General features: G+C 43.3%; 1 protein-coding gene across 1 annotated transcript in view; it reads right to left on the bottom strand.

The window, feature by feature from the left end:
• nsg2 (neuronal vesicle trafficking associated 2) overlaps positions 1-22,192 on the bottom strand; it is a 49,025-nt gene extending 26,833 nt beyond the window's left edge. The window contains exons 1-2 of the mRNA XM_063202443.1: positions 22,064-22,192; positions 12,812-12,928 (exon numbers count right to left, since the gene is read on the bottom strand). Of these exons, the coding sequence (XP_063058513.1) occupies positions 12,812-12,928; positions 22,064-22,192 (246 nt within the window). The remainder of the gene's footprint in view (positions 1-12,811; positions 12,929-22,063) is intronic.
• Between the last annotated feature and the right edge of the window lie 2,808 nt (positions 22,193-25,000).

Here is a 25,000-nt window from a genome sequence, read left to right as displayed (position 1 = left end):
GATAGTTAATTAAAGATGGCCTCTCAACGTCATTTGATTAATATTGCTGTGTTCCCCATTGTTATTGAATGTGTTACGCGTTGGTCCTGTTTTAAAAAACGTTCTGGTTGCTTTGTTTCAAGCCGTTTTTGCAAGCTAGAAAGGTGGCTTGTGGAGAAACGAGAGGGTGTTCCGTGTTTCTCGTGGAAATGCGTCTCTGATTGGCTCACTCCTCCTGCCCTCATGGAAACGCGTCTCTGATTGGCTCAGTCCTCCTGTTCTTGGAGAGAATGTAATGGGAAGCAGAGTCGCCACTTCTCCGGGTGGTACTGCACTATAGGGGCGCCAACGGAGGCGTGCATGCTCCATTCAGGGCTGTGCTCTTTCGACAGCGACCCCTAGGCGAGCTGCAGGCACGGAGCAACCAGAGTGGGCTTGCTTTATGGATGAGGCTTTGTGCTGTGTGTGTACCTGAGAGTAGCAACCAGCTGATAGCTAAGCTAAGCTAGATTTCGGGCCACCAGACGTTGCTTGTATTAAAAACAAGCAGAAAAAAATTACTCGACATGTTTTTAGAAAAATAAACCTTTGTGAGCAACGCCTTCTTTCGACGTGACGAAACACAGAAAGGCTTTCGTGATTCGCTCGTTTCTCTGCATTATTTATGTCAATTGGGAAACACCGGGAAACACAGCCAGGCGAGGTGACGCACCGCTATGAGAGCCTTGCTAGTGAGTTTAACTTGGGGTGACCGTCCCATCTTCAAAAGGAGTGAGTAAAACTGTGTTTTATCGGAAGTTGGCCTTTAAAGGGCGTTCAAAATAGGGCTGGGTATCGTAGCCATGTTCCTGTATCGATTCGATTTCGATTCTTAGGGCTTTCAATCAATTAATTACGATTCAATTCGATTCGATTCGATTAATTCCGAATCGATTCAATCCGTTCCCTTCTTGGTGCAAGGATTTCCCCCAAAACATGCTGTTGCCTATTTTTATATAAAAATGTCAAAGGGCTGTGGCTTGACAGTGTTAACAGATTGCTAATTTGTAATAAGTAGGCCTAGGCCTAATTGACTAATACCTACTGGGTATTTCCCATAGACCTAAATTAAACAAAAAGAACAAAAAGAAAAAGTGCCCTGTGAATCGATTATGTGAATTTTAAATGATATCGATCGATTATCGATTAAAAAGATTATTTTACCCAGCCCTAGTTCCAAATTTTCTGTGCCTTGAGATTCCACCGAATGACGGCAGAGCGGAGAATGAGATGCAGCTGGTTAAATAAGCATGTCTATCTTTTTGCGCTGAATTCGGGTGAATGACAGTTGAGTGGAGAACAGAATGCATGTGGTAAATTAGGCATTCCAAATTTCATTACGCTTCTTTCGAACTTTCGTTTTGTAACAAAAAGTGTATTTATCCCAGGAAAATTCAAGATCCAAGAAGGTAGGCAGATGATCGCTAAGCTATCCTTACAAGTGTTGCTATGGTGATGGTGCCATCTGGCTGTCTCTACCACAGCTCCTAAAGGTAAAAAAAATGTTCTAGCTATTTGGGTTAGGTTTTTCTACTTTCGTGCGCCTAGAATTCTTAATTTTGTGTAAGCATCGTCAAATTAGGTTTTTGATTGACTTATGTTAATTTGTTAATTTTTGTTATTTTTTCACGATAGTATTTTTTTTCACCAAACATTCAAAACATGCTACGCTATTCAAGGATGACGCTATTAGCGGTCTGTGACCAAGCAAGCATTTCTCCGCAAGTGATAGCCTACCTGCCGAGCTAATAAGGCAACAAGAGAGAGGTGGTAGAGAAGACAACTATCTACCGGAGAAACTGCTTGAAGTTATGGGTAGAAGGCTCATCTCCCTGTACTGGACTGAGAGGTCTGCACATTTAAAATCCTTTTTGTGTTAATTTATTATTTAATGTCTGGGTTACGTTTCGACTTCAACAGTCTTCATCAGATTCTGATGGAAATCTGATGAAATCTGATGAAGACTTTTGAAGTCGAAACGTAATCCAGCCATGAAATAATAAAAAGAAAACAAGAAGGATTTTAAGTGTGCGGACCTCTCACTCCGAAACTACAGTAGGCCTTTGTCCTGCACCTTTTCCTGGGATGTGCGCAATCTTCACCTTCAACTCATCTCCCTGTACCCCCTCCTATCCAAAGCCAAACACGTGCCACTATTTGTGCAAGGATAAAGGGAAGGATAGGGGTGTGTGCGTGTGTGGTGGGGTATTAATGGGATATGGGAGGGGGCAAGTGCCTGTCACTCATAGACAAAAAAGCTGGGGAAAAAATCAATTACTGTGACCCAACACTTACGACGAAATCAATCATCCAGTTTGGGCTATGTTTCATTACTCTCTTCCCTTTCATTTCAACCGTGTCAAAATATATATTTTTAAGAAGTGATACGGTAACAGCACACCATGCAAGTGTTAGTTTGTGATTCTTTTTATGGCCCACTCACAGAAATAAAATGAGAGAGAGAAGACGAAATTGAGAATTGCCGCAGGCTATGGCTGAGATTTTTCAGTTCTTTATCCCGCCGACAAAAGGGAAGCGAAATTAATCAGACTCTGAACAGAGGAAAGCCATCTGGACCCATAAATCTTCCAGAAAGTCACTTGCACAAAAGCCCCATCACTAGCCATCGTGCTTCACATGCATGCACGCACGCACACACGCATGGGTGCCTTCGCGCACGTGCACAAACACACACAATACATACAAACAAACAAACACACACACACACACACACACACACACACACACACACACACACACACACACACACACACACACACACACACACACACACACACACACACACACACACACACACACACACACACAAACTCTCTCTCTCTCTTTCACACACACACACACACACACACACACACACACACACACACACACACACACACACACACACACACACACACACACACACACACACAGCCATGTGCCACCCCCTCCTCCATGTCCCCTTTATCATGACAAATGGCAGCAGCATGGGGGCAACGGGACCCACAAAACCCCCGTGATTGCTCTTTTATGTCTGGATCCAAACGCAACTGTTTTTGGGCTGGGGAACAAAAAAGAACACAACCACACAGCGGGACTATGACAAGTCTAGGCCAAACACCCAGACCAGAACATACCATATACACAGAATTCAGGGCGGAGCGCTAGTAGGAAAACTGGCGGAAATTAGTTTCAGTTTCAGTTTCAGTTTCAGCTCAGTTTGATTGTCTAGAAAATGTTAAATGTCCATACTGTACTCTCATGCCTAAGACACTCCATGTCTAACAGCCCTCTCTGTATGTCACTGATTCTTGAGAAAGTGGCTAAAACAGGTTAAAAAAAAAAAAAAAAAGTGAATTACAAAATGATATGGTATATCCTCGTAGACTAAGGTCTTGGCTTTTCAGAAATGCACAAGGCCAATCTCCCCATTATGTATTTTTTTCAGAAATCAGGCTTTTCTCCGATCATACCTTGTTTTTTGTCAACACCGTCAGACACAATTAAAAGTTATTAAAATTGTATTGATTTGGTTGCATATGTATCTGGAGTTTTTAAGTGATTATGTGTTTGGTTCACACATATGCCTTTAAATGTTGAAAATTCACTTTTGTTCTATTTTAATACTGTTTCATGTGTTCTAATTTTAAAATATGTACCGTCATACGATGCTTACTTAACGCCTAAATACAACAAACAATTTTTTGTAATTTCACAAATATTCATGTAGGCTTAAATTGGCTATTACTTTGATATTTCAACAACTCCTAAGGAAAATGTTGTAAGCACATTCCTTTAAAATGTCCAAAACTCCTTCTTACGGTGGTGACTTAAGAACTGACGGTGGTGACAGTAATCTGAGAGTGGTGAAAGTGGCCTAATTAGTACCTGCATTTAGCAAAATAAATAGCCCTCTCAAGTCAATGGCATCTTGCATAAACACTTTATTTTTGTGTGTGCACAGTATGAGCATGTGTTTTTACTTCATTAGTTAGAATATCTAGGAAGTAAGCCACTGGTTGTTGAAAATGTGGTAAAAACAGCTTTTAAGTTGTTCAAATCCAAAATATAGAGGTGTATAATCATAGATGTAGGTCTTGGCTGTGCAGGGAATGCATTGGCCAAGCTCCCCATGTTTAACATTTTTCATAAAATGGGCTCTTTCTTGTTTTGTCAACAGCGGCAGACAGAATTAGAAGTAAAAACACATGTTTACTGTATTAAAGTGAATTACTTTAACAATTCAACATAACTGTAGATACTTATTGTATGCATATTCTTAAAACATGTCAAAAACACGTAAAACATGTGTTTTTTGGAGAACTCCATCAGATGTCTCCACCGTCAGGTTTTCTGACAAAAAAACCTCCAAATGCACCTCAGTGGTGGCTAGAGTATCATTTTGGATCACAATTATTACTAACATGCCTAGTAATGTTTCATTAACCAGCACAATTTAGTAAAATATGGAACAACATGATGAGCAGAACAAAATCTGACGGTGGTGACATCTGACGGTGTGAGACAAAAAAACACTCTTTTAAATATTATGCATTGTTTGTTCACATTAGCCATTTCATTTTCGCTCTGTTTCTTGGGTGCTTCATACCTTTTCTGAAAAAAAATATTTTAACATTAATGTAATACAATACTATTAAAACCCCTGACGGTGTTGACAGTTTATGGTTGGGACAGTACCAGTGTCCAAACAAATTAACAAATTGAGGACAAAATAATAAACTTACAGGAGCTTCAGTGATGGTGAAGTAGGCAGTAGAGCTAAAGGTTTGAAAAGGGGTCCTCAGTAATGAAAATTTCCTTGTGCATACCTGATTTTATTGTCTTTTAGAAAAAATCTGACGGTGGTGACCAATATGCTGGACACATTTTGAGCAATCAGTAAATAATAGTAAATATTGTTTTACATCCACTATGTGCACATCTGTAGAACCACTTTAATATGGTCTTCCACATCATGGTGATATTGTTCAATTCTGTTAGTGATTTTTGTATTTTAAGTCAATTGAAATGATGATGCCAGTCCTTGGGACAGGCGTTTTTACAGGGTGTGGACAGGTTTATAGCCATGAAAAGTAATAAAATTACACTTAAATATTTCAAACAACTGTGTATTCGTGTGACAGACCCCTTGGCCATTACCTGGGTTCATTTTGTTTGTGAAAATGTAGTTGATTTTCAACAGAATTAATATTTTACTGCAGGGACATGTTTTTGCCAAACTTTCAAGAATCAGTGATGTATGTCCAGCTCCAAACAGGCCATATTTTTGGCTGAGTAACAGAAAAAAAACACAACCACACAGCAGTGCTATAACAAGTCTAGGCCAAAAACCAACACTGGTGTGTGTATACAATAATTCATTTATGGGCATTAGATGTCGTAGCGCCACCTGACGTCTGAGCCCATAAAAAAAACATCTTTGACCCACACACATAATTCAGGGCAGAAAGCAAAACAAATCCTTACATTAGTTTTTCATGCCTGAGTTAGCAATATAGTCTTTGATTGCCAACTACGTAAAAAATATAACCCAATATCCCTGCACCATGGCTGCGATACTACGGCCTTCTATACAGCACGCACAGCACATACAGCACACGTACAGCACAATTTGCCTGTGCCCTGCAGGTTAAGAGAGAAGCTACTGTTTAATGGATTGGAGAAGAGAAGAGAAGAGAAGAGAAGAGAAGAGAAGAGAAGAGAAGAGAAGAGAAGAGAAGAGAAGAGAAGAGAAGAGAAGAGAAGAAAAGAAAGCAGTGCCCCATGTAATACAGCATGTGTGGTGCACTACTGTCGCAGCAAAATGTGATTCATGTCAACAGAGATCCTATTTGACTTTGCTCATGTTTTCCTCTTTATGACCTGACAGGAAGCATGATGCAGAACAATGTGGATGTGGATGACTCTGTGCGTGTGTGTGTGTGTGTGTGTGTGTGTGTGTGTGTGTGTGTGTGCGCGCGCACGCGTGTGTGTGTGTGTGTGTGTGTGTGTGTGTGTGTGTGTGTGTGTGTGTGTGTGTGTGTGTGTGTGTGTGTGTGTGTGTGCACGCGTGCGTGCGTGCGTGTGTGTGTGCATGCATGCGTGTGTCCGTGTCTGTGTGTGTCCGTGTCTGTGTGTGTTTGTGTCTGTGTGTGTGTGTGTGTGTGTGTGTGTGTGTGTGTGTGTGTGTGTGTGTGTGTGTGTGTGTGTGTGTGTGTGTAAACAAAATAGCATCAGCTTTCACGCTGGCGCTCGGGAAGAAATTCAATTACTTCTGTCAGATTTAATCGGCGGTAAGAAAGCGTAAGCAAACGTCTGTCTGGTGATATGCACCGCACTGCACTGCACTGCACTGCTCTCCTAAACCTCACATGCTCTTAGTGGATTTGTGGGAGTGTGTAGTGTAAGCAGGAGGGGCAAAACAACAGCATACATGAATGAACAATGTGGAACGGCAAGCAGGCAGGCAGGCAGGCAGGCAGGCAGGCAGGCGGGCTTTTATCCCAATGGAGCTCAAATGGATTGGTATCAAACACCCACTCAGACAGACACACAGACAGAGCAACAGGCAGACAAACACTCAGACAAACACTCAGACATACACGCACGTACGCACACATGCAAGTGTGCACTCACAAAGACACAGACACAGACACAGGCACACAGACACAGACACAGACACAGACACACACACACACACACACACACACACACACACACACACACACACACACACACACACACACACACACAAACCTACAATCCACATTGCTGGCCTGTATTCCAACAAAAGGCTTTTCTCAATAACCAGACATCAGACATGAAGGCCATTTCAGGAGTCTGGGGCTTGGCTAGCGTGCTTTCAAAGAAGATTATAGAGAACACTAGCTTTTAGCTTTAGAGGGAACGTATAAAGGTTCACGCTAGCTTTCGCTTTAGTGTAAAAGCATAGAGGCCTACAAGTTTAAGCCGTGGCTAGGATTCGTTTGAGGACGCCCAGATAGGAGGCTTCAGCCTTCAGACTTTAGAGTCTAAAGTTTAGACTGAAGCCAAATCCCACTGCGAGTCTGCTGTGGCAAAAGCAGCTGAACAAGCAAGTGAAAATTCAACTAATTCAGAGACACTCAGACACACAGACACAGAGACATACACACACAGATAGACACTCACACACAGAAACACACACACAGAAACACACAGACAGACAGACAGACAGACAGGCAAACAGACAGACAGACAGACAGACAGACACACACACACACACACACACAGACAGACAGACAGACAGACAGACAGACACACACACACACACACACACACACACACACACACACACACACACACACACACACACACACACACCAAATCACAGGTAAGGTAGCACTTGGGAAATGAATGAGGTCAGGGGTTTTTATTCAGTCTTTGACTCCTTGCCCACATATCGCCGTCTCTCGCTGTCTCTGCCTTTTTGGAGTCTACAAAATGGAAGACTAAACAACAGTGTTTGCAGTGTAGGCGGATGTGTCAGGGTCTCTCTTTCCAACCAATACCCTGTGGCATCTGCTCCGGCAAGCACGCACACACACACACACAAACTCAGAAACACACGCACGCATACACCTACACACACACACACACACACACACACACACACACACACGCACACACACACCCACACCCACACACACACACACACACACACACAGAAACACGCACGCGCACACACAGAAACACGCACAACCACACACACACACACACACACACACACACACACACACACACACACACACACACACACACACACACACACACACACACACACACGCACGCGCACACACACACGCACACAAAATGTAATATCTTTGTTTTTGTCAGACACAGTCTCTCTTGGGTACGCTTGCTGAGTCTCTGCTTGCTTTCATCTTTGGTTTTGGTGGTGAGGCAAAAAATATGACTTTTACGTCGAATATTGAACTCTATTCCACAAAAACGCAGAAATACTAAAAAACAGCCCTTGGGTTATTATTGCTTATTCCCTAATATGTTTGGACTTTCTCACACAGGTGGGAGATACGTATACTAAAAGAAGTGTATTTATTTTCCGAGGAAAACTGTTCGCAGTCTAGGAGGAAAATATCCAAAAACACAAATATAATCCCTCCTGGGCTGTTGAAAGTTTTCAGGCCTTGGCTTTACTATAATATTTATGGGATTTTGCAGACATAACAGGGTTTGAAACTCCTTTCACACCAAAATTTGCAAGTTGCATTTGAGAAAATGCCTCTGGTTGCCTCTTATCTTAGAAGTGAGAAAAATATAACATCACAACTGATGCAACTGTAGAGAGCAAATTTTACAGTACTACTGTACAGTTAAAAAAAATGACGACGGGATGTAGCAAAACAAAATCGTTTTTATCATCACCATATAATGAATCTCTAAAGGCACTTCTGTGTTAGCAATTAATCTTACCAGACCTTGTACCACTGTTGAGAGAAAATTGTACAGTAAAGTTGTACAATTTAAAAAAAATGACGACTGGATGTGGAAAAACAGAATGTTTTAGCGTCTCCATATGATGAATCTCTAAAGGCACATTTGTGTTGCCAGTTAACCTTACCAGACAGACACATCGTACCACTGTCTCCCTCTAATCCCCTCCCCTCTTCATCTAATTGAGTTGCGTTTTTGTAATTTCCTTTTCAAAACTTTAACAAGCTATGCTAATACGCTCTGCTGTGTAGCGCTAAACACCACGGAGACCTCTGCTGCTTGACTTCCATCATTGTTTTGCTTTACGGAAAGGAGCGTGGGAGGGGTGGAGGGGTGGAGTGAAGTGAAGCAGGGGGTGGGGTTGTTTGAATGGAAGTGAGCGCGGTTTCGCTTGCAGATGTAATCACTGTGGGGGATTGTGTGGGCCCACACGGGGGACCAATCGCGGCCAAGCAGGCTCAGAGCTCTAGCATCATCCGTCAATGCTATCTCCGGCGCAGGGGGGAAAACCTCATCCATTCACTCAGCCTATCTGGCCAACCACCAGGGCCCTCGTCCATTCACATGGACAAACACACACACACACACACACACACACACACACACACACACACACACACACACACACACACACACACACACACACACACACACACCCTCAAGAACTGTCTGCCAGCCTAACAGCAGGCAAACATCTGATCTAAGCAGCCTGAACATCTATAATCGCCTACTCACCACAGCACACTGCACCAGGGTGCTTATCCTGAATTGAACACACTTAAAAAATAATAAAACACATAAAAAACATGAAGCGGAACTTATATATGATGGCCTTATGATGGCCTATGGTTTGCAACCAGACAAAAAAGCAAAATAGAATAGAATAGAATAGAATAGAATAGAATAGAATAGAATAGAATAGAAAAGAAGAGAACAGAATATACTTTGTAATAGAGAATCCGGTCATCATGATACTTTTGAGTTGACACTGTACTTATTCATAAACCTGCTCTGAGAGGTTTTTTTTCTGTTTGGGAGAGCCCTTGCCCTGGTGTCTTTCCAGACACAGTGCCACCATGCTGAAGGCAGAAAAGATACTGCCTTGATATGACAACCTGAATCGTAGCTGCTGAAAATTTCATATTGCTCTACTCCAGTGTTTCCCAAACTGTTTTGTCTTGCATACCCCTTACGCCTTTTTATCATACCATACCCCCTCACCCCTATGCTGCATTTATTTATTATTATTATTATTTTGCTTCCATGCACCCCCTGCAGCGTATTCATGTATCTCTAGTGGTTTAGGTTCCCTTGGTTGGGAATCACTGCTCTAGTCCACACACCAACACTTCCTAGTCTACACCCGATACACGGCATGACAGCAGAAAATGAATCTGCTCGTCTGAATAATTCCTAGACTACACTTAAGGGTTCAGTCACTGTACCATCTGAAGCCTTTCAAGTTTCTCATCCACTGTGCAACGCGTAGGGACTTTTTTTCACATTTCAAAAAGTAAACGCACTAGAGCTTTACAGGCCTCCACCCCTTTGCTTCTGAAAATCACAGCAGGGCAGCAGCATAGACAAATCCAAAAGCAGAAGCCACTGTAGCCGCAGTATTTCTATACTTTCCTCTCCTCTCTCCTCCCTTCCCCTCCTCCCCCCTCCCCTCCTCTCATGTCCCCTCCTTTCCTCTACCCTCCTCTCCACTCCTCTCCTTTCCACCCCCCTCCCTTCCCCTCCTCCCCTTTGCTCCCCTCCTCTCTTCTCCCCTAACCCCTACCCTCTTCTCCTCTCACCTCCCCTCCTCCTCCCCGCTCCCTCCCCCTCCTCTCATCTCCCCTTCTCTCCTCTCCCCTAACCCCTACCCTCTTAGCCTCTCACCTCCCCTCCTCACTCCCTTCTCATCTCCTCTTCTCTCCCCTTCTCTCCTCTCCACTCCTCTCCTCTCCTCCTCCTCCCCTCCCCTCCTCTCTTCTCCCCTCAACCCCCTCTCCTCTTCTCCTCTCCTCTCTACGGACAGGCTTCAACACTTCTTCCTCTTCAACGTTTCTCTTGAATTTATAATGACGTTCGCTCTGCTCATCTTAGCCAACTCTTTAAATAACCTTCATTTCACATGGGCAAGCTGTCATCATCACACTATGCTCGCAGTCTCTCTCTCTCTCTCTCTCTCTCTCTCTCTCTCTCTCTCTCTCTCTCTCTCTCTCTCTCTCTCTCTCTCTCTCGCTCTCTCTCTCTCTCTCTCTGCTTCCCATCACTGCCTCTCCTCTCCCACTCTTGTCCTCTTCGCAGCCCTTTTGTTTCTCTGAGCCCTCCTCTCATCTCATCTCCTGGTCTTTCTCTCCTCTCTTTCCTTCTACTCTTCTCTTCTCTTCCATTAGGTCTTAATTTCATTTCTCTCTTTTCCTTCCCTCTTCTCTTCTCTTCTCTTCTCTTCTCTTCTCTTCTCCTCTCTCAGTTCTTAATTTGCAGACCCTCATCTCCAGCTCTTCTCATCTACCCTGTCCTCTCCTCCAGTCCTGTCCCTGGTTGGCGTCTGGTCTTCACCCGTTGGGTTCATTTTGCTTAACACACACATCTCTCGTTAGCGCTTTCCGAGCATTAGTGCTCATTCAACCACCATCCTTTCCAACGTACGTCTGTTCTCTCTGTTCCACTCTGTCTGTCCCCTGACTGTGCTGTGCTGTGCTGTGCTGTGCTGAGCAGAGCACTTCAGAGACGTGACGTCCACCCACCCGTCTGTCGAGATTGCGGACCAGAATAACTCAGGGGGATATGTGGGGTTAAGGACCTGTGTTAGATTTTAATGCCGATAGGATAGGAAAGGAGAGGAAAAGAGAGGGAACTGAGTGCCATGCCGTGAGACCTCTAGGGATTTAGCACTACACGCACGGTCTGTTGAAACAGATTCGATGTGACAAGGCTAAGTGTTGCTGTTGCGGCAAAATGCTCACGTATTTAGGAAATCGGTTACAGCGCGCTGCAGGATTTGTCTGCCGTTGTTTCTGCGGTGGTGATTATGAGAGCTGATCATCCACTGCATAATCATAGGTGACAGACCACTCTTGACACGCTCCTGAGATAAACCTGTATTTTTGGTCATAGCTAAATATTCCTGTCTCCCACTTTGACGTCAAGTGGAGTGAATTGAGGCAGGTGGCAGACATGCATGGTCTGACGGCTAAAAGCTAAAGGATTCTTCTTTTGCCTATTCCCAGAGGTTTCAAAAGTAAATGTTAAAGTAAAATCATAGTGCAAGTAAAACACTAGCACATGATATTACATAGCTGTTACAATATCCACACCATTGTACCTCATGAGATACATATAGATAGACCGTTACTGAAAAACACTAAAAACCTAACAAGAACCCATTACAAACTTGATCCAACCAGTGCAGTCAGCTGATCATAAAACTAGCACACAGGTCTACGGGTTCCTCAAATAAGTTACCTATGTTGGAAGGAAACTGTTTATTATTTTTACTTTTACTTTTGAGACCTCTGCCTATTAGGGGTGTGTTCAACATATCGATATCGGGATACGGTATCGTGGGCCTCTTCATGATACACGTACTGTTCAAAATGTCTGTATAGGGATACGTATCGCAGGGCTCTTCAATACTGAGGCATCAGTTTTGACATTTCATGTGCAACAAACAATTAGTTTATCAAGTTGATGAAACGACATCAGACAGTTGCTCCTTACTATGCAGTAGACTAACGGCTTTGTGAAGGCCGTGTTTTACATACATAAAAGTAACATTTGATTATACAATGTCTGTTTTCTTTAAAATGTTAAAAAGAATAAAATGTTTTTTTTTAAGTCTAAAATATCGGGATATACAGTATATTGCTGTGAAGACCATGTATCGGGATGCACATGTATCGCAATACGTATCGTGAGCCCTGTATCGGGATGCGCATCGTATAGTGAGATGGCTGCCAATACCCACCCCTACTGCCCAGTCCACATCCATTTGTCCATTTAGTTAGCTTGTGAAAACTACTACTACATATCTGACCTTCCCATCTACCATTATTCCAAATACTTCAGGCATACAGTAGTACATCATTGTACAACATCAGTGCCGTGTGTGTGTGTGTGTGTGTGTGTGTGTGTGTGTGTGTGTGTGTGTGTGTGTGTGTGTGTGTGTGTGTGTGTGTGTGTGTGTGTGTGTGTGTGTGTGTGTGTGTGTGTGTGTGTGTGTGTGCTATCTGTATTTTGCATGAACAAACACACACACAAACAAACAACAACACACCACAACACTATATAGAATTAAATCCATCCATACCTTGAGTCTCTCGGACACTCCATCGGTGAGGCTGATGGTGAACTCCTCCACCTTGGGCACCTTCAGCTTGGCCTTCTTCTGCTCCGCCTGGTACTCGGCCCTGGTCTTCACCACCACCTGCAGGGAAGCAGCACCACCATTACATTACACATTACATTACATTGCAAATACATACTGTAGGTGTGGTGGTCTATAGAGGAGAAAAAGTATAAACTACCGCCCAGGTACTCAGCCCAGGTCTTCACCATCACCTGCAGAAAAGCTTCACGACCATCACTTTACAAATTACATTACACTTTTCTGCCACTTTTATCCGAAGCGGCTTACAGATATTCTAATACAGGGTATTGGTTACGGTCCGTGGAACAGTGTGTCGTTAGGTGCCTTGCTCAAGGGCACCTCAGCCATGGAGTGAGATTAGGGTAGGATTTGAACCTACAACCCTCTGATCTGAAGCCCATCTCCTTAACCACTAAGCCACGGCTGCATCACAAACAATCAGTTAGCATGACAAAAACAGAGGTGTGGTAGGTAGGGGAGAAAAGCAGAAAAGCAACACCACCATCACTCACAATAAGTTAACACAGTGCAGGGACGGGAAACTGGAGGTCCGGGGGCCACATACAGCCTGCGTCCTCATTCAGCGCTGCCCATAGATAAAGGCATAACACTTTTTCATTTGATGTGTATTGTGTGCACAAACACTGCTGACATTGATATCCAATTGGTCCACATTTAATGGACAGTGGGCTGAGATAGATAATCATATTATCATAGAAAAACAGGGGCTGTTCTACGCCCAAAAATGCCCAGGCCATTTTTTGAATCCAGACCATCCCTGCACAGGGGGCATTAAGGAGCCCTTGGGGGGTGTTGAGAAGGATACAGTTGAGAAGGGGGTAACTGAGGAAAGAAAGAAAACGTTTCTGTGCCCCCACCCAGGCCACTGTATATCATAGTCCTCTATAGGGAACAAAATCCCAATATACTCGGGTGGACACCAAGAGAAGCGGGGCTCCATCTAAATCGGTAAGTGTTTAGATAAGTGCACCACATATGCAATGTTTATTGATATGCATTATTCATTAAAGAAAGCCCTCACCTCAGTTGTCTACATACATCTTGATATTATATATCAAACACAATATATATAGCAGCATTCACATTGTAACCTTGCACTTACAGCACAGCCATACTTTGAACCAAATTACTGTAATTTTCAACTCTTATTCACCGTTGTCCTCCAACCTACTTGTGTAATGACACAATCATTATCTTTTTTTATCTCTTAGTTTAGAAGCTGTAGCGCGACTTCCTAGGAAAATAAGGCGGATTGTTTCCCAATCTTCTTCGTCTTTCGTACCCCCTAATCCTTTTTGTTGTACAATGAGTACTCCCTAACCATTGCTTCCTCTCCCCTAATATGACTATTTTTTATGCCATTACATTGTCCAACCAGGGGCACCTGTAACACTAGGGTTACACAAATACACTGCAGAGGATACGTGGGAAATGAATAAAAGTATGGAACACTGAGACATAACGTGTGTTAGGTGGTACTCATGGTATTGACCAAAAGACTTAGGGGGTACACAAGACAAGAAAGGTTGTGAATCGTCGGACTAGGGGACAAGATCAGAGGAGGCGTTGGCAATAATTTCTGGTTTGTGCTGCCGCTGACAGCTTTAGCTGGGCCCGGGACAAAGTCATCTGAAAGGGCCCCCCACCCAATACATTGAATGTAATGAGGACCCAATTATGGGCCCCCTACGGTAGCAAACATACCCAAAAGTCTGTTGCAGAACAATATGCTTCGTAGCAGTCAAACAATTGGTTCAATTAGGAAACCATAGCGAAACGTTGGAGCTGTTGAACATGCCCTCAGCTCCCGCCAGCCAAAGTGGGTGGGTGTGAAAGGTTAAACCCGTTAAAATAAGTTTGGTTTAAACTGCTGTCTCCCTCTCAGCAGTGAGAATGAGCCACGGCATGGTAAAGTGCTCGGAGGGAAGGAGCTCACAGATTGGATCAATCAGAGAGATGATGGCAGGCCCATAAATATGACAGCTGGATAAGGAATGGCATTATGGCACGGCGCGGTGCGAGTTGGTGCCTCATTCCGGAAATGGTCAGCTGTAAGGATTGGAGCCGGGCTGTGATTTTCAATGCAAAGCCTGAAGTAATGGATGCCGGGCCTGAGTAGGGGTGTAAATAATAATCGTTTTGAATCGATGCATCGATCCTACAGCTCATGATTCAAATGATCAATTTTGTGATTATTGCACTCATTTTGTGTAGCTGATTTAGTAATAATAATATTGACCATCATAATGTCCCTCACATTTCAACATTTGTTGATTTATTTAACATTTCACACATACGCCTTTGAATATTCTTAAGTATCGAAAATAATCGAATCGTTGACCCAAGAAATCGGTATTCAATCGAATTGCCATGAAGGATGTGATTTACACCACTAGGCCTGAGTGAAGGCGAGGTGGACATTGGGGCAGCTTAAGGGGCAGCATGAACTGCAGTTTGAGAAAGGGGAGGGAAGCAATAAAGTAAACTTTTTTTTAAAAAGTGCTTGACCCTATCTAAACAGAAAAGAGCCTAACCTGTCTACAGGCAATTTCCTGTGGTCTAACGCGGGGGAATTTTCCACTGACAGAAATGTAATATTTATGTTTTGTGGATACGAGCAAGCGATTTAGTGGCTAAGGTATCCTTGGACAATTGGCACTGTGAAACCATGTGTAAAATCAATGAGGGTATAGCATCAGCACTAGCGAAACAGAATAACTTGCTGAGACAAGATGTTCTGTCCCGTGTTGTTGTGAAGCGATGCTGTGACTGTGGCTGTGACTGTGTCTGTGGCTGTGCTGACACAAGGCAACTCCTTCGCTTTGATTTGAACAGAATCTTCCAACAGAAAATCTGCTCTGTGTGTACAGTTAACAGCTATGGGAGACAGACACACCGCCAACTGAGCTAACAACAGAGGGGCTGGGAGCTCAGTCAGAAGTTTTTTTTCCCCTGTTGTGTCAGCAGGGAGGTTATACTTACTAAATTTCGATGCTGAACTGTGTGCTAGATTAGCCTGACTACCACGCTTACAAAACTCTGATAGTCTGGCCAAGCTATGGTGCGTTCTGATTTCTCACAGGGCAGAGATAACTACATCTATCACGTGTCTCTGGGCTCTGTTACTGGTCAAAGCAAAAAACAAATGCTGCTCATGTGCAGTTGAAAAATATAGAGAAATAGCTGCCCGAAAGAGCTACTCCTTAAGGCGTTAACAAGATGGTTGCCAAATGGAGACAGACTTTGGCTAAAAACGTACCTTGTCACAATGGAGATTTTATTGTATCTACATGTTGTATTTACACGGTAACAGGTAAAAAAAAAATCTGCATTTGAAAATATATGCATATTTGTCTTGTAGCCAGCACCTAAAAATGCACCAACAACCAGGCGTAGCAGCAGCAGTGGTGAGTATCAGCACAGGGGATAGAAGAAGAAACAACAGCAATATCAATCCCATCACCAGCAGTAGCAATAGAGGGCTGTTCAATTATGAGAAAAATCAATAACACGATTATTTCAGTCAATATTGATATCACGATTTTTTTAGACGATATTTCTTTTAAAAGTGCTAAACAATCCATAATCCTCCCTCCCAGTGTGAGTGGAGGGTCATAGAGAAACACACAGTGGTGTTCTGCATGAGTGTTGCTTAGCCAGTCTGCTCTGTGCTTGCAATGGCTCAAGTGGAGGGGAATGCATTGCACTTAGCGTAATCTACCTTTTGGCAGTATAGACAAATTACACAAATATTGCTTCAAATCGATATTATGAAAATTGATATTGTTTGACAGCAATATTGATATCACAATATAAATTTGATATATTGCACAGCCCTAGCAGCAGTCCCATTCCTCTAGGAGACACCACAGCAGTCCCATCAGTCCCATCCATCTAAGGAAGGTCCCAGCTGTTTTCCAGCCCACCATGAGCCACTCCAGATGGGATCAACGCTAAGTCCTCTCCAATCTCTGGCAGGGCAGTGAAGCTGCCAGCACAGTGCTCTGGCCTGCTAGCCTAGCCTAGCCTGCCTTGGTGCATGCCCACCCTGACCTGGCCTGGTTCCAGGCTTAGGGGTCAGGGTCTGGCTGTCCCTGTTCCACTATACACTGTAAAGTATTGCAGCCAGTTAAACGTAAAAAGTTAAGTTGCCCTGCTGCCTTCAGTTTTTAAGTGAACTCAACTTGAGAAAGCCTCGACTTGAGTTGAGGCTCGAGTTGAGTTATCTCAGGCAGCAGGGCAACTTACTTTTTCACTTTGAACTGGCTGCAATGTTTTACAGTGTTTTACCGTGTACTATGTGGACATGTGGCTGCATGAACAGAGGCAGAGAAATCTACAGTAGTGTTTTTCAAACATTGTGCAGCTACACACTACAGTGTGCCATGGGGCGATCATCAAGTGTTCCATGTGCCATGGTCATCAACGTTTTCCATTGGTGGTGTGCCTTCAGATTTGTTTGCTAAAAAGGGGCCTTGGCTCAAAAAAAGGTTGAAAACCTACTGTATGCATCAGTGCATACAGTACACTGCCCAGGGTCTTGAACAGATCCTAGGGTTGAGATTGATGCCAAAAGTACATATAGTAGGCCTATTTTTAAGATGTAATCTATAAAGACATCACAAGGCTGTAGTGCATTCCAAGGTCAGTCATCGTTATCTTTGCAGCTTTGATTGAGCTGATTTTTAGTAGCAATTTTGTGAACTTGTTCATGGACTACCCTCATTCAACATCCAGCCGGTTTGTGATGACTGTCGTTCCTGTCCTGAGCACCGAGAGTCACCAGTTACACCACAGTAAAAAATACCAGTGTTAATGTAACTCCCAAAGAGTCTAAATATTTTTGACGTTACTCTTTGTTCAGTTGACTATACTCTTTGTTCATTACCAGAAATAATTCTGCTCAATATTTAGTGAATATTAACACAGTAATGTGTTCGTCATCTCTCTCTTGAGTTGAACTTACACTGGCCACCTGCAGAATTTTACACTGGCTTTTATCACTGTAATATAAATTTGAATCTTCAATATGTTGCAAACACTCTATCTACCACTCTGTCTAATACTCCCTGCTATCTGGATTGTGTGCCCAAAAGTAGTGTTCAGTTCAAGCACCACTCTCTACCACAGGCCGTAGACAGACTACTGTAGTACAAGTAGCTATGGAGTGGGAGGGAGCAGGAGCTATCTTGCCAATTCACTCTGCCCAACCCCCCATCCGTTACAACCCATCTAACACCACACACACACACACACACACACACACACACACACACACACACACACACACACACACACACACACACATAATAAAAATCAGTGTTAATTCAACACATATAGAGTACTATGTGTTAGTTTGACCCTGTAAGTATTGAATTAGCACTGCAATCTCTACGACACAGAGGCACAGACTGAGACACAGACACAGACACACACACACACACACACACACACACACACACACACACACACACACACACACACACACACACACACACACACACACACACACACACACACACACACACACACACACACACACACTCCTCCACACAGGAAGCTGCTGCTGTTGCCGTGGCCACAGTGTGATATGAGATTTTGTGCTCAGAATCCCAGGCAGAGGCAGAGAAGACATCATCTGAGCAGAAGTCAATTTCATGTTTCTCCCCCATTCACTCCCCACACTCCATATGCCAGCTTGGAGATTTGCGGGGGGATTTGTGGGTGGCTTGTTTGCCTTGCTTGGGGCTTGTTGCCGCTGATTGTGATCACAAAGATGGCAGAGAGTCGATGAGGAGTCGAATGCATTCCAGATTTTTTATTTTAAAGGTGCACTGTGTCAGATGGTGGCCAACTATGCTGCTCATTGAAACTGCTGTCTACTTCCAAATTTGATCATTTCCTGAATATTTACTACAGAAAAAAACAATATTTACTAGCTTGACCAAAATAAGTTTTGCAGCTAAAAATGTCTATTTCTGGAAATTCAAAATGGCGGACAATGGAGAAGATCTCCCTTTTTCATGTATGAAAAGTGGAATTTCCCAGTCATAATGAATGCTTAGAATTTGATGGTGGTGGTAAGTGTTCATGTAAGTATTCAATGTAACATTTGTGAATGGGCAGCATGAATTCTGGAAAGAATATACTAAATATATATATATACAGCATTATACATTTGCTGTTACCAGAATGGCAATGACCAAGTCGTAGTACATTACTAAAGGCCATGTGTTATGTCATAGTATTGTAGTACAATGGTAGTTAATAAATGATACTCTACTCTACTACCGGTAGTTAACTTTTCAATGACTATTACAGCGTGTCACTGCAGGTTTAAAAATGAAGATTTTTTTCCACCTTGTGTTTTCTTTTTCCTTTTATTCTATCCAGATATATTATTCTTCAAGTAACAATGTGCTACTGTATCATCTTACAGTAGATGTGAATCACAACATTTTAGTCATATGTCATATTAAACCATCTGTTAACCCATAGAGGTCTAATTGCCCTTGAGAGGGCAATTTGACATGTCTCCAAAAACAAATCTGTAACTCTGTGAGTTTTTGTCATTGAAACACATAAGTTACACCATTAGAAACCTCAGACCTTCCAGATTTCAAATGTATATATATTAAATAAATTATATAGCTGGCCCAATTTAAAGAAAGTGAAAAGAAATCTTCGCATATTCTGTACTCTCTGCCTGTAGCAGCCACACCTATAGCTATTCACATGTAAAGTACCGGTGCTTGAGTGGCTATTCAGAGGTGACAACACGCCCCTTTCAGGTAGGGTAAACACAGCAGACGTAGAGTGACAGGGGGGTTGGGGCTATCAGAGCACATGGGGATTGACAGGGGGGTGTGGGCCATTAGAGACAGTTTGTTCACACCTATTTCATTAGTATTCAAATGAGACAGGCAGTGGCAGTGACATAGTCATTCTTTTTTGCATTTTGTATGAAAACAACAAAACATTTCTAAATGCCCTTTTCACTTTTATGCTGCCAACACATTTGTTTACAAGATTCAAACTTCAAAAGTCTTGGCTAGATATATTTATTGTGTGTTTTCTTGAACTTTTTGAAGACCTCTGAAACATGTTTTTTGTACAGTTGTGTTTATACTCAATTTAAATAAAACATGTTTGTATGACATCCAATTTTTTTTTCAGATTATTTCTTGTCAGGCTTTTCACAATACAACCATATATTCCACTTTTGCATAGATGCTTACTGTTAGTTGAAAATACTTGAAAATGTCAGGGTGGTGCAAGCAGCCTAAAAGCCTCTGAAAGGCCTTAGACCTCAGAGGGTTAAACCAACAGTGAGTGACCTAATAAATTACCAGGAGAACAACAGTGAGACATTTCAAACACAAACACACACACACACACACACACACACACACACACACACACACACACACACACACATACACACACACACACACACACACCAGCCAGACAATAGATCACAACAACAACAATGCCAGATCAAAGCTCAATCTGACAGAGTGATTGAGTCAGAGGAGCGTGTTGTGTTTTAACTCGCCAGATGAAGAGACCTCTCTGAGCAGAACGGCCACCGGCAGCAACGTGGACCACAGCATTAAAGCATCTTTGCACAATTTCAACCAATCAGCCTCCAGCTGCTGCCTCAAATGAGCCAATCACTCCTTTCCTCTCTCACTCATTCTCTCTCTCTCTCTCTCTCTCTCTCTCTCTCTCTCTCTCTCTCTCTCTCTCTCTCTCTCTCTCTCTCTCTCTCTCTCTCTCTACATTTTTCTTTCTTTCTTTTTTCTCTTTCTCTGCCTATCTCTCTCTCTCTTTCTCTTTCCATCTCTCTCTCTCTCTCTCTCTACATATTTATTTATTTATTTATTCTTTCTCTCTGTCTACTCTCTTTCCCTTTCCATCTCTCTCTCTCTCTCTCTCTCTCTCTCTCTCTCTCTCTCTCTCTCTCTCTCTCTCTCTCTCTCTCTCCCTGTTTGTTATGCAGGTCAATAAAGAATCAGACTCCCCAAGGACTATCCAATAACAGGGAGAAGGCTGTGAACGCCAGCAGCCCCTGGCCCCTGTAAAATATGACAACAAGACAAAGGTGGGGGTGGGCTGGGGAGGGGGTGTTGAGGATATGGCGGTTGACTCAGGGTTGATGGGGTTGTGTGTGTGTGTGTGAGTGTGTGTGTGTGTGTGTGTGTGTGTGTGTGTGTGTGTGTGTGTGTGTGTGGGTGTGTGGGTGTGTGGGTGTGTGGGGGTGTGTGTGCGTGTGTCTGGGTGTGTATATGTGTGTGTCTGTGTGTGTGTGTGTGTGTGTGTGTGTGTGTGTGCGTGTGTCTGGGTGTGTATATGTGTGTGTCTGTGTGTGTGTGTGCGTGCGTGAATGCGTACACGTATATGTAGCTCTGCATGTGTGTGTGCCTGCGTGCATGCCTGCGTATGTGCGTGTGTCTGTGGCATACACACATGCACACATGCCCAATTTTGACATGCATATGTGTGTGTGGGTGGTAGCGAGTTTGATTGACAGGCCTGTCCAGAGAAAAGCTACAGCTGGGTAGCTGCTCTGTCAGCAGAATTCTGATGAGGCACCAGGGCAGCAGTACTTCAAACATATTGTACATCAAGCTCATATTTATGACAGGCAGGAGAGACATGCCAGTCCCAGTCAACACACAGTAGAACACAGCCCTTTTCCCCCCACAATGGTCACGTAGGCTACACATTAGTGATTCATTCATTACAAATGACTATGAAGATGTTTGAGCTTTTTTCCATGTCTGAAATATCACCAATGCATTTATTCTCAAAAATTGTGTATGTCTTAAGTTATTTGTTTAAATATTGTAATAATTATCAGGTGCAAATAACATTGAAAGCATGTTGTTTCTGTCCCCTGCTGTTTTGATGTTGCTAGTGAACACAAATGCAACCTTACATTATTGGACTGATTATCTGACTTTGCAGTTGCAAATGTATTTGTTTCTTCTTCTTAATGTAATTAATTGGACTGCTAATCTGATTTTTCATTTGCACAATATAATTTGTGTGTTTGACCCATGATGTGCACCACGTTGAGGCCACATTGCAGCAAATGACTGACTTCTATAATATAGAACTAAAGCAATGCTCGGGGTAAACAGGGAGGAGAGACGGAGGGTACCTTACCTTGTCTGGGGCTTGGTACGGCAGATTACAGACATCCAAAGGGGTGATGAGGGGCACGTTCTGAAAACCATCCTCCACGCTAACCGCTTTGGCGCCTTTGTCTTGAAGGTTACTCCCCAATTTTACCATGTTTACACCAAGCAAATATGTCCTTTAAGTGAACCTGTAAAAGCAATTGTGAACAACAGGGGGGGAATTAATCCAACCTTCAAAACCTTCCCCAAAACAGCACTGGCGTCTTGCTAAAACCCTACCCTTCCAAATCTGTCTTGGTAAACGTTTGTTTTACCACCATTGGCTTCACTGTTTCCGAAATAAATAATATGAATCAACTGTTCAAATTGTCTATATACGTCTTGTTCTCACCCCACGAGAACAGCCAAAATTTCACACCTCGGATGTCTCAGTAAAGTGGGTATGAACACAAATTCTCCCCTGACAGAAACAGAAGCAGTTCGCAAACAAACCTTCCCCAAACGCACAAAACCAACATTGACACATCCGCTAAACTATTAATTCACCATTTTGTTGTTTATCAAATCACTCACCTGTGAATGAATGTATCTGAGGAAAACCACAGGGCTTCTGAATCCGTACCAACCGTAATTTTTGGGTTAGGGTAGATGAGGAGTGGCAGCAACAAAGCCGGGTAGACGTGCACTCGGCGTTCTGAGGGAGAGCGCGCGGTGCTGATGTGGGGTATGGGAGAGAGGTGTGTACGCACTGAAACAGCTTGTGTGCCGCAGCAACTGACGATACTCCGATCCACGACCAGCGCTCAAATCCAAACGATGCCTTGCACCCCGAGGCTTCACCGCGACGCCACTAGGGGGAAACTAACGACAACTCTCCGCTTGTTTTTACCCAGACCTCGAATAAACTTCAGCTCAGTCAGTTCACTGGCAACCAGACCCTCTCGTTTGCCATCTAGCGTCAGACAGACAAAAGTGCATGGAGGTGTACGGAGGCGCATGTACAGTTTACTTTTGGGGAAAGAAATGGACTTGGTAAGGTTCAGACATTAGTTGATAGACTTAGGCTGCGTTATTAATTCATAGGCCTACATAATTTGAAAAGGTAATGAAAATTGACTAATTTATTTGTGATGAATACAAATTGTGTGTGTGTGTGTGTGTGTGTGTGTGTGTGTGTGTGTGTGTGTTGTGTGTGTGTGAGAGAGAGAGAGAGAGAGAGAGAGAGAGAGAGAGAGAGAGAGAGAGAGAGAGAGAGAGAGAGAGAGAGAGAGAGAGAGAGAGAGAGAGAGAGAGAGATTTTGTTTTTGGTGCTATTGTGTGTGTGTAAACTCTCCAAAATTATTTTAGATATATATAGTAGTAGCCTAACACTATTAAACATATGGTTCCAAATTTAATTTTGGCACGCTGGAATAATCTGATGAAATTGTATTTCTTTTTATATACTGTTAACTTTTACAAACCGATTTTCCCTGAACATTAATACATTACATTTGGCAGATGTCAAACGCAAATGTCACACATACATACAGCTTCATTCTACAGTATGTATTCAGTATGGCGGGATAAAGGTGGGAATAATCCACTTTCACCTTGCAGTGAGTTCTAAGGGATAACATGCATAGCTGATTAGTTTTTTGGGGATATCAGACAGCTCAGGGAAGCTTAGCTGATATACTGTACATGGAAAATATATTTACTCTAACTGTTAGAAGGGAGACATGCCATGTCTACATTTACCTCGTAAACCAGGGGTATTCAATTAAATGTCAACGAGGACCAGTTTTTTAGATTCCTCCCAGTAAAGGAGCCTAAATTTACGTATTGTGGTTGCTGACTGTCAATAGAAAAAATACAAGACACTTCATTGAGGTGCCGGGTCTGGGTCCTCCCCCAGAAAGTTTTGCATTTCTTAGATGTAATTTCCTGCATTTTTACGTCCCGTGTCGCGTTTCAGCTCGATACGGAACTCGTACTTTTTATCGCTAAATTCCGAAAAACAATTCCCTATTTCAAGGGGCTTGTGGGGGGCCAGAGCCTTGCTGTCCAAGGGCCGCATCTGGCCCCAGGGCCACCATTTGAATAGCCCTGCCGTAAACTTTTTGGATGGTAATAACAACACAGCTGCCTTTTGGAAAAGTGTGTGTAGCCCGTGTGCAAGGATGAATTCCTGCATAAGCCTCCCGGGCCCAGGCACAGGGGCCCAATAGTCAAGGGGGACCTGAAGGCCAAATCTCTATATTTCCTATTTCATATTACGTTAAAAATCCCACTTTTAACAGCACTATTTTCAGATTTCCTCAACTAGATAGGGTCCTCATTGTCTGGCCTAAAACCCAGAATCTTTTTAGAGACTAACAACCCTCTTGGAGGGAGCACTTTCTATACTGTCTGCCCCAGGGTCCTATGGTGTCGTAATCCCGGCCGTGCGTGTGCGCGTGTGTGCGTGCGCGCCTGTGTGCGTGTGTGTGTGTACGCGTGTGTGCGTGCGCGCCTGTGTGTGTGTGTGTGTGTGTGTGTGTGTGTGCGCTCGCGCATGCGTGCGTGCGTGCGTGCGTGCGTGCGTGCGTGCGCGTGTGTGCGTGTGTGTGTGTGTCTGTGTGTCTGTGTGTCTGTGTGTCTGTGTGTGTCTGTGTGTGTGTGTGTGTGTGTGTGTGTTTGTTGGGGGGAGGGGGGGTGGGTATGTCCTCCCTCCCAAAGGGTCAAAGGGCGTTTGGGGATCCTTTTTCATCTACCTCTGTTAGAAGGAGAAGAGGCCAGTTGCCAACCATGACTTCCTCTCATCTGCAGCTGTTTGAGAACAAAAGGTTGAACCCCGTAGCACAGAGCCTATAACAGTCCAATCTTATTGTCACCAAAATTGTAATGGAAAAGTCTTAATCTGCTCTCAGTGATGTCATAGCAATGGTGTTACAATGTAGTTGAGTCTTGAGTCTTGAGTAAATGGGCTCACCAGCGGACC

The sequence above is a fragment of the Engraulis encrasicolus genome, chromosome 7 (genome assembly GCF_034702125.1).
Source record: "Engraulis encrasicolus isolate BLACKSEA-1 chromosome 7, IST_EnEncr_1.0, whole genome shotgun sequence".
Taxonomy (NCBI): Eukaryota; Metazoa; Chordata; class Actinopteri; order Clupeiformes; family Engraulidae; genus Engraulis; species Engraulis encrasicolus.
Note: the sequence above shows the minus strand (reverse complement) of the source record. Positions and strands in the feature narration are given on the sequence as shown.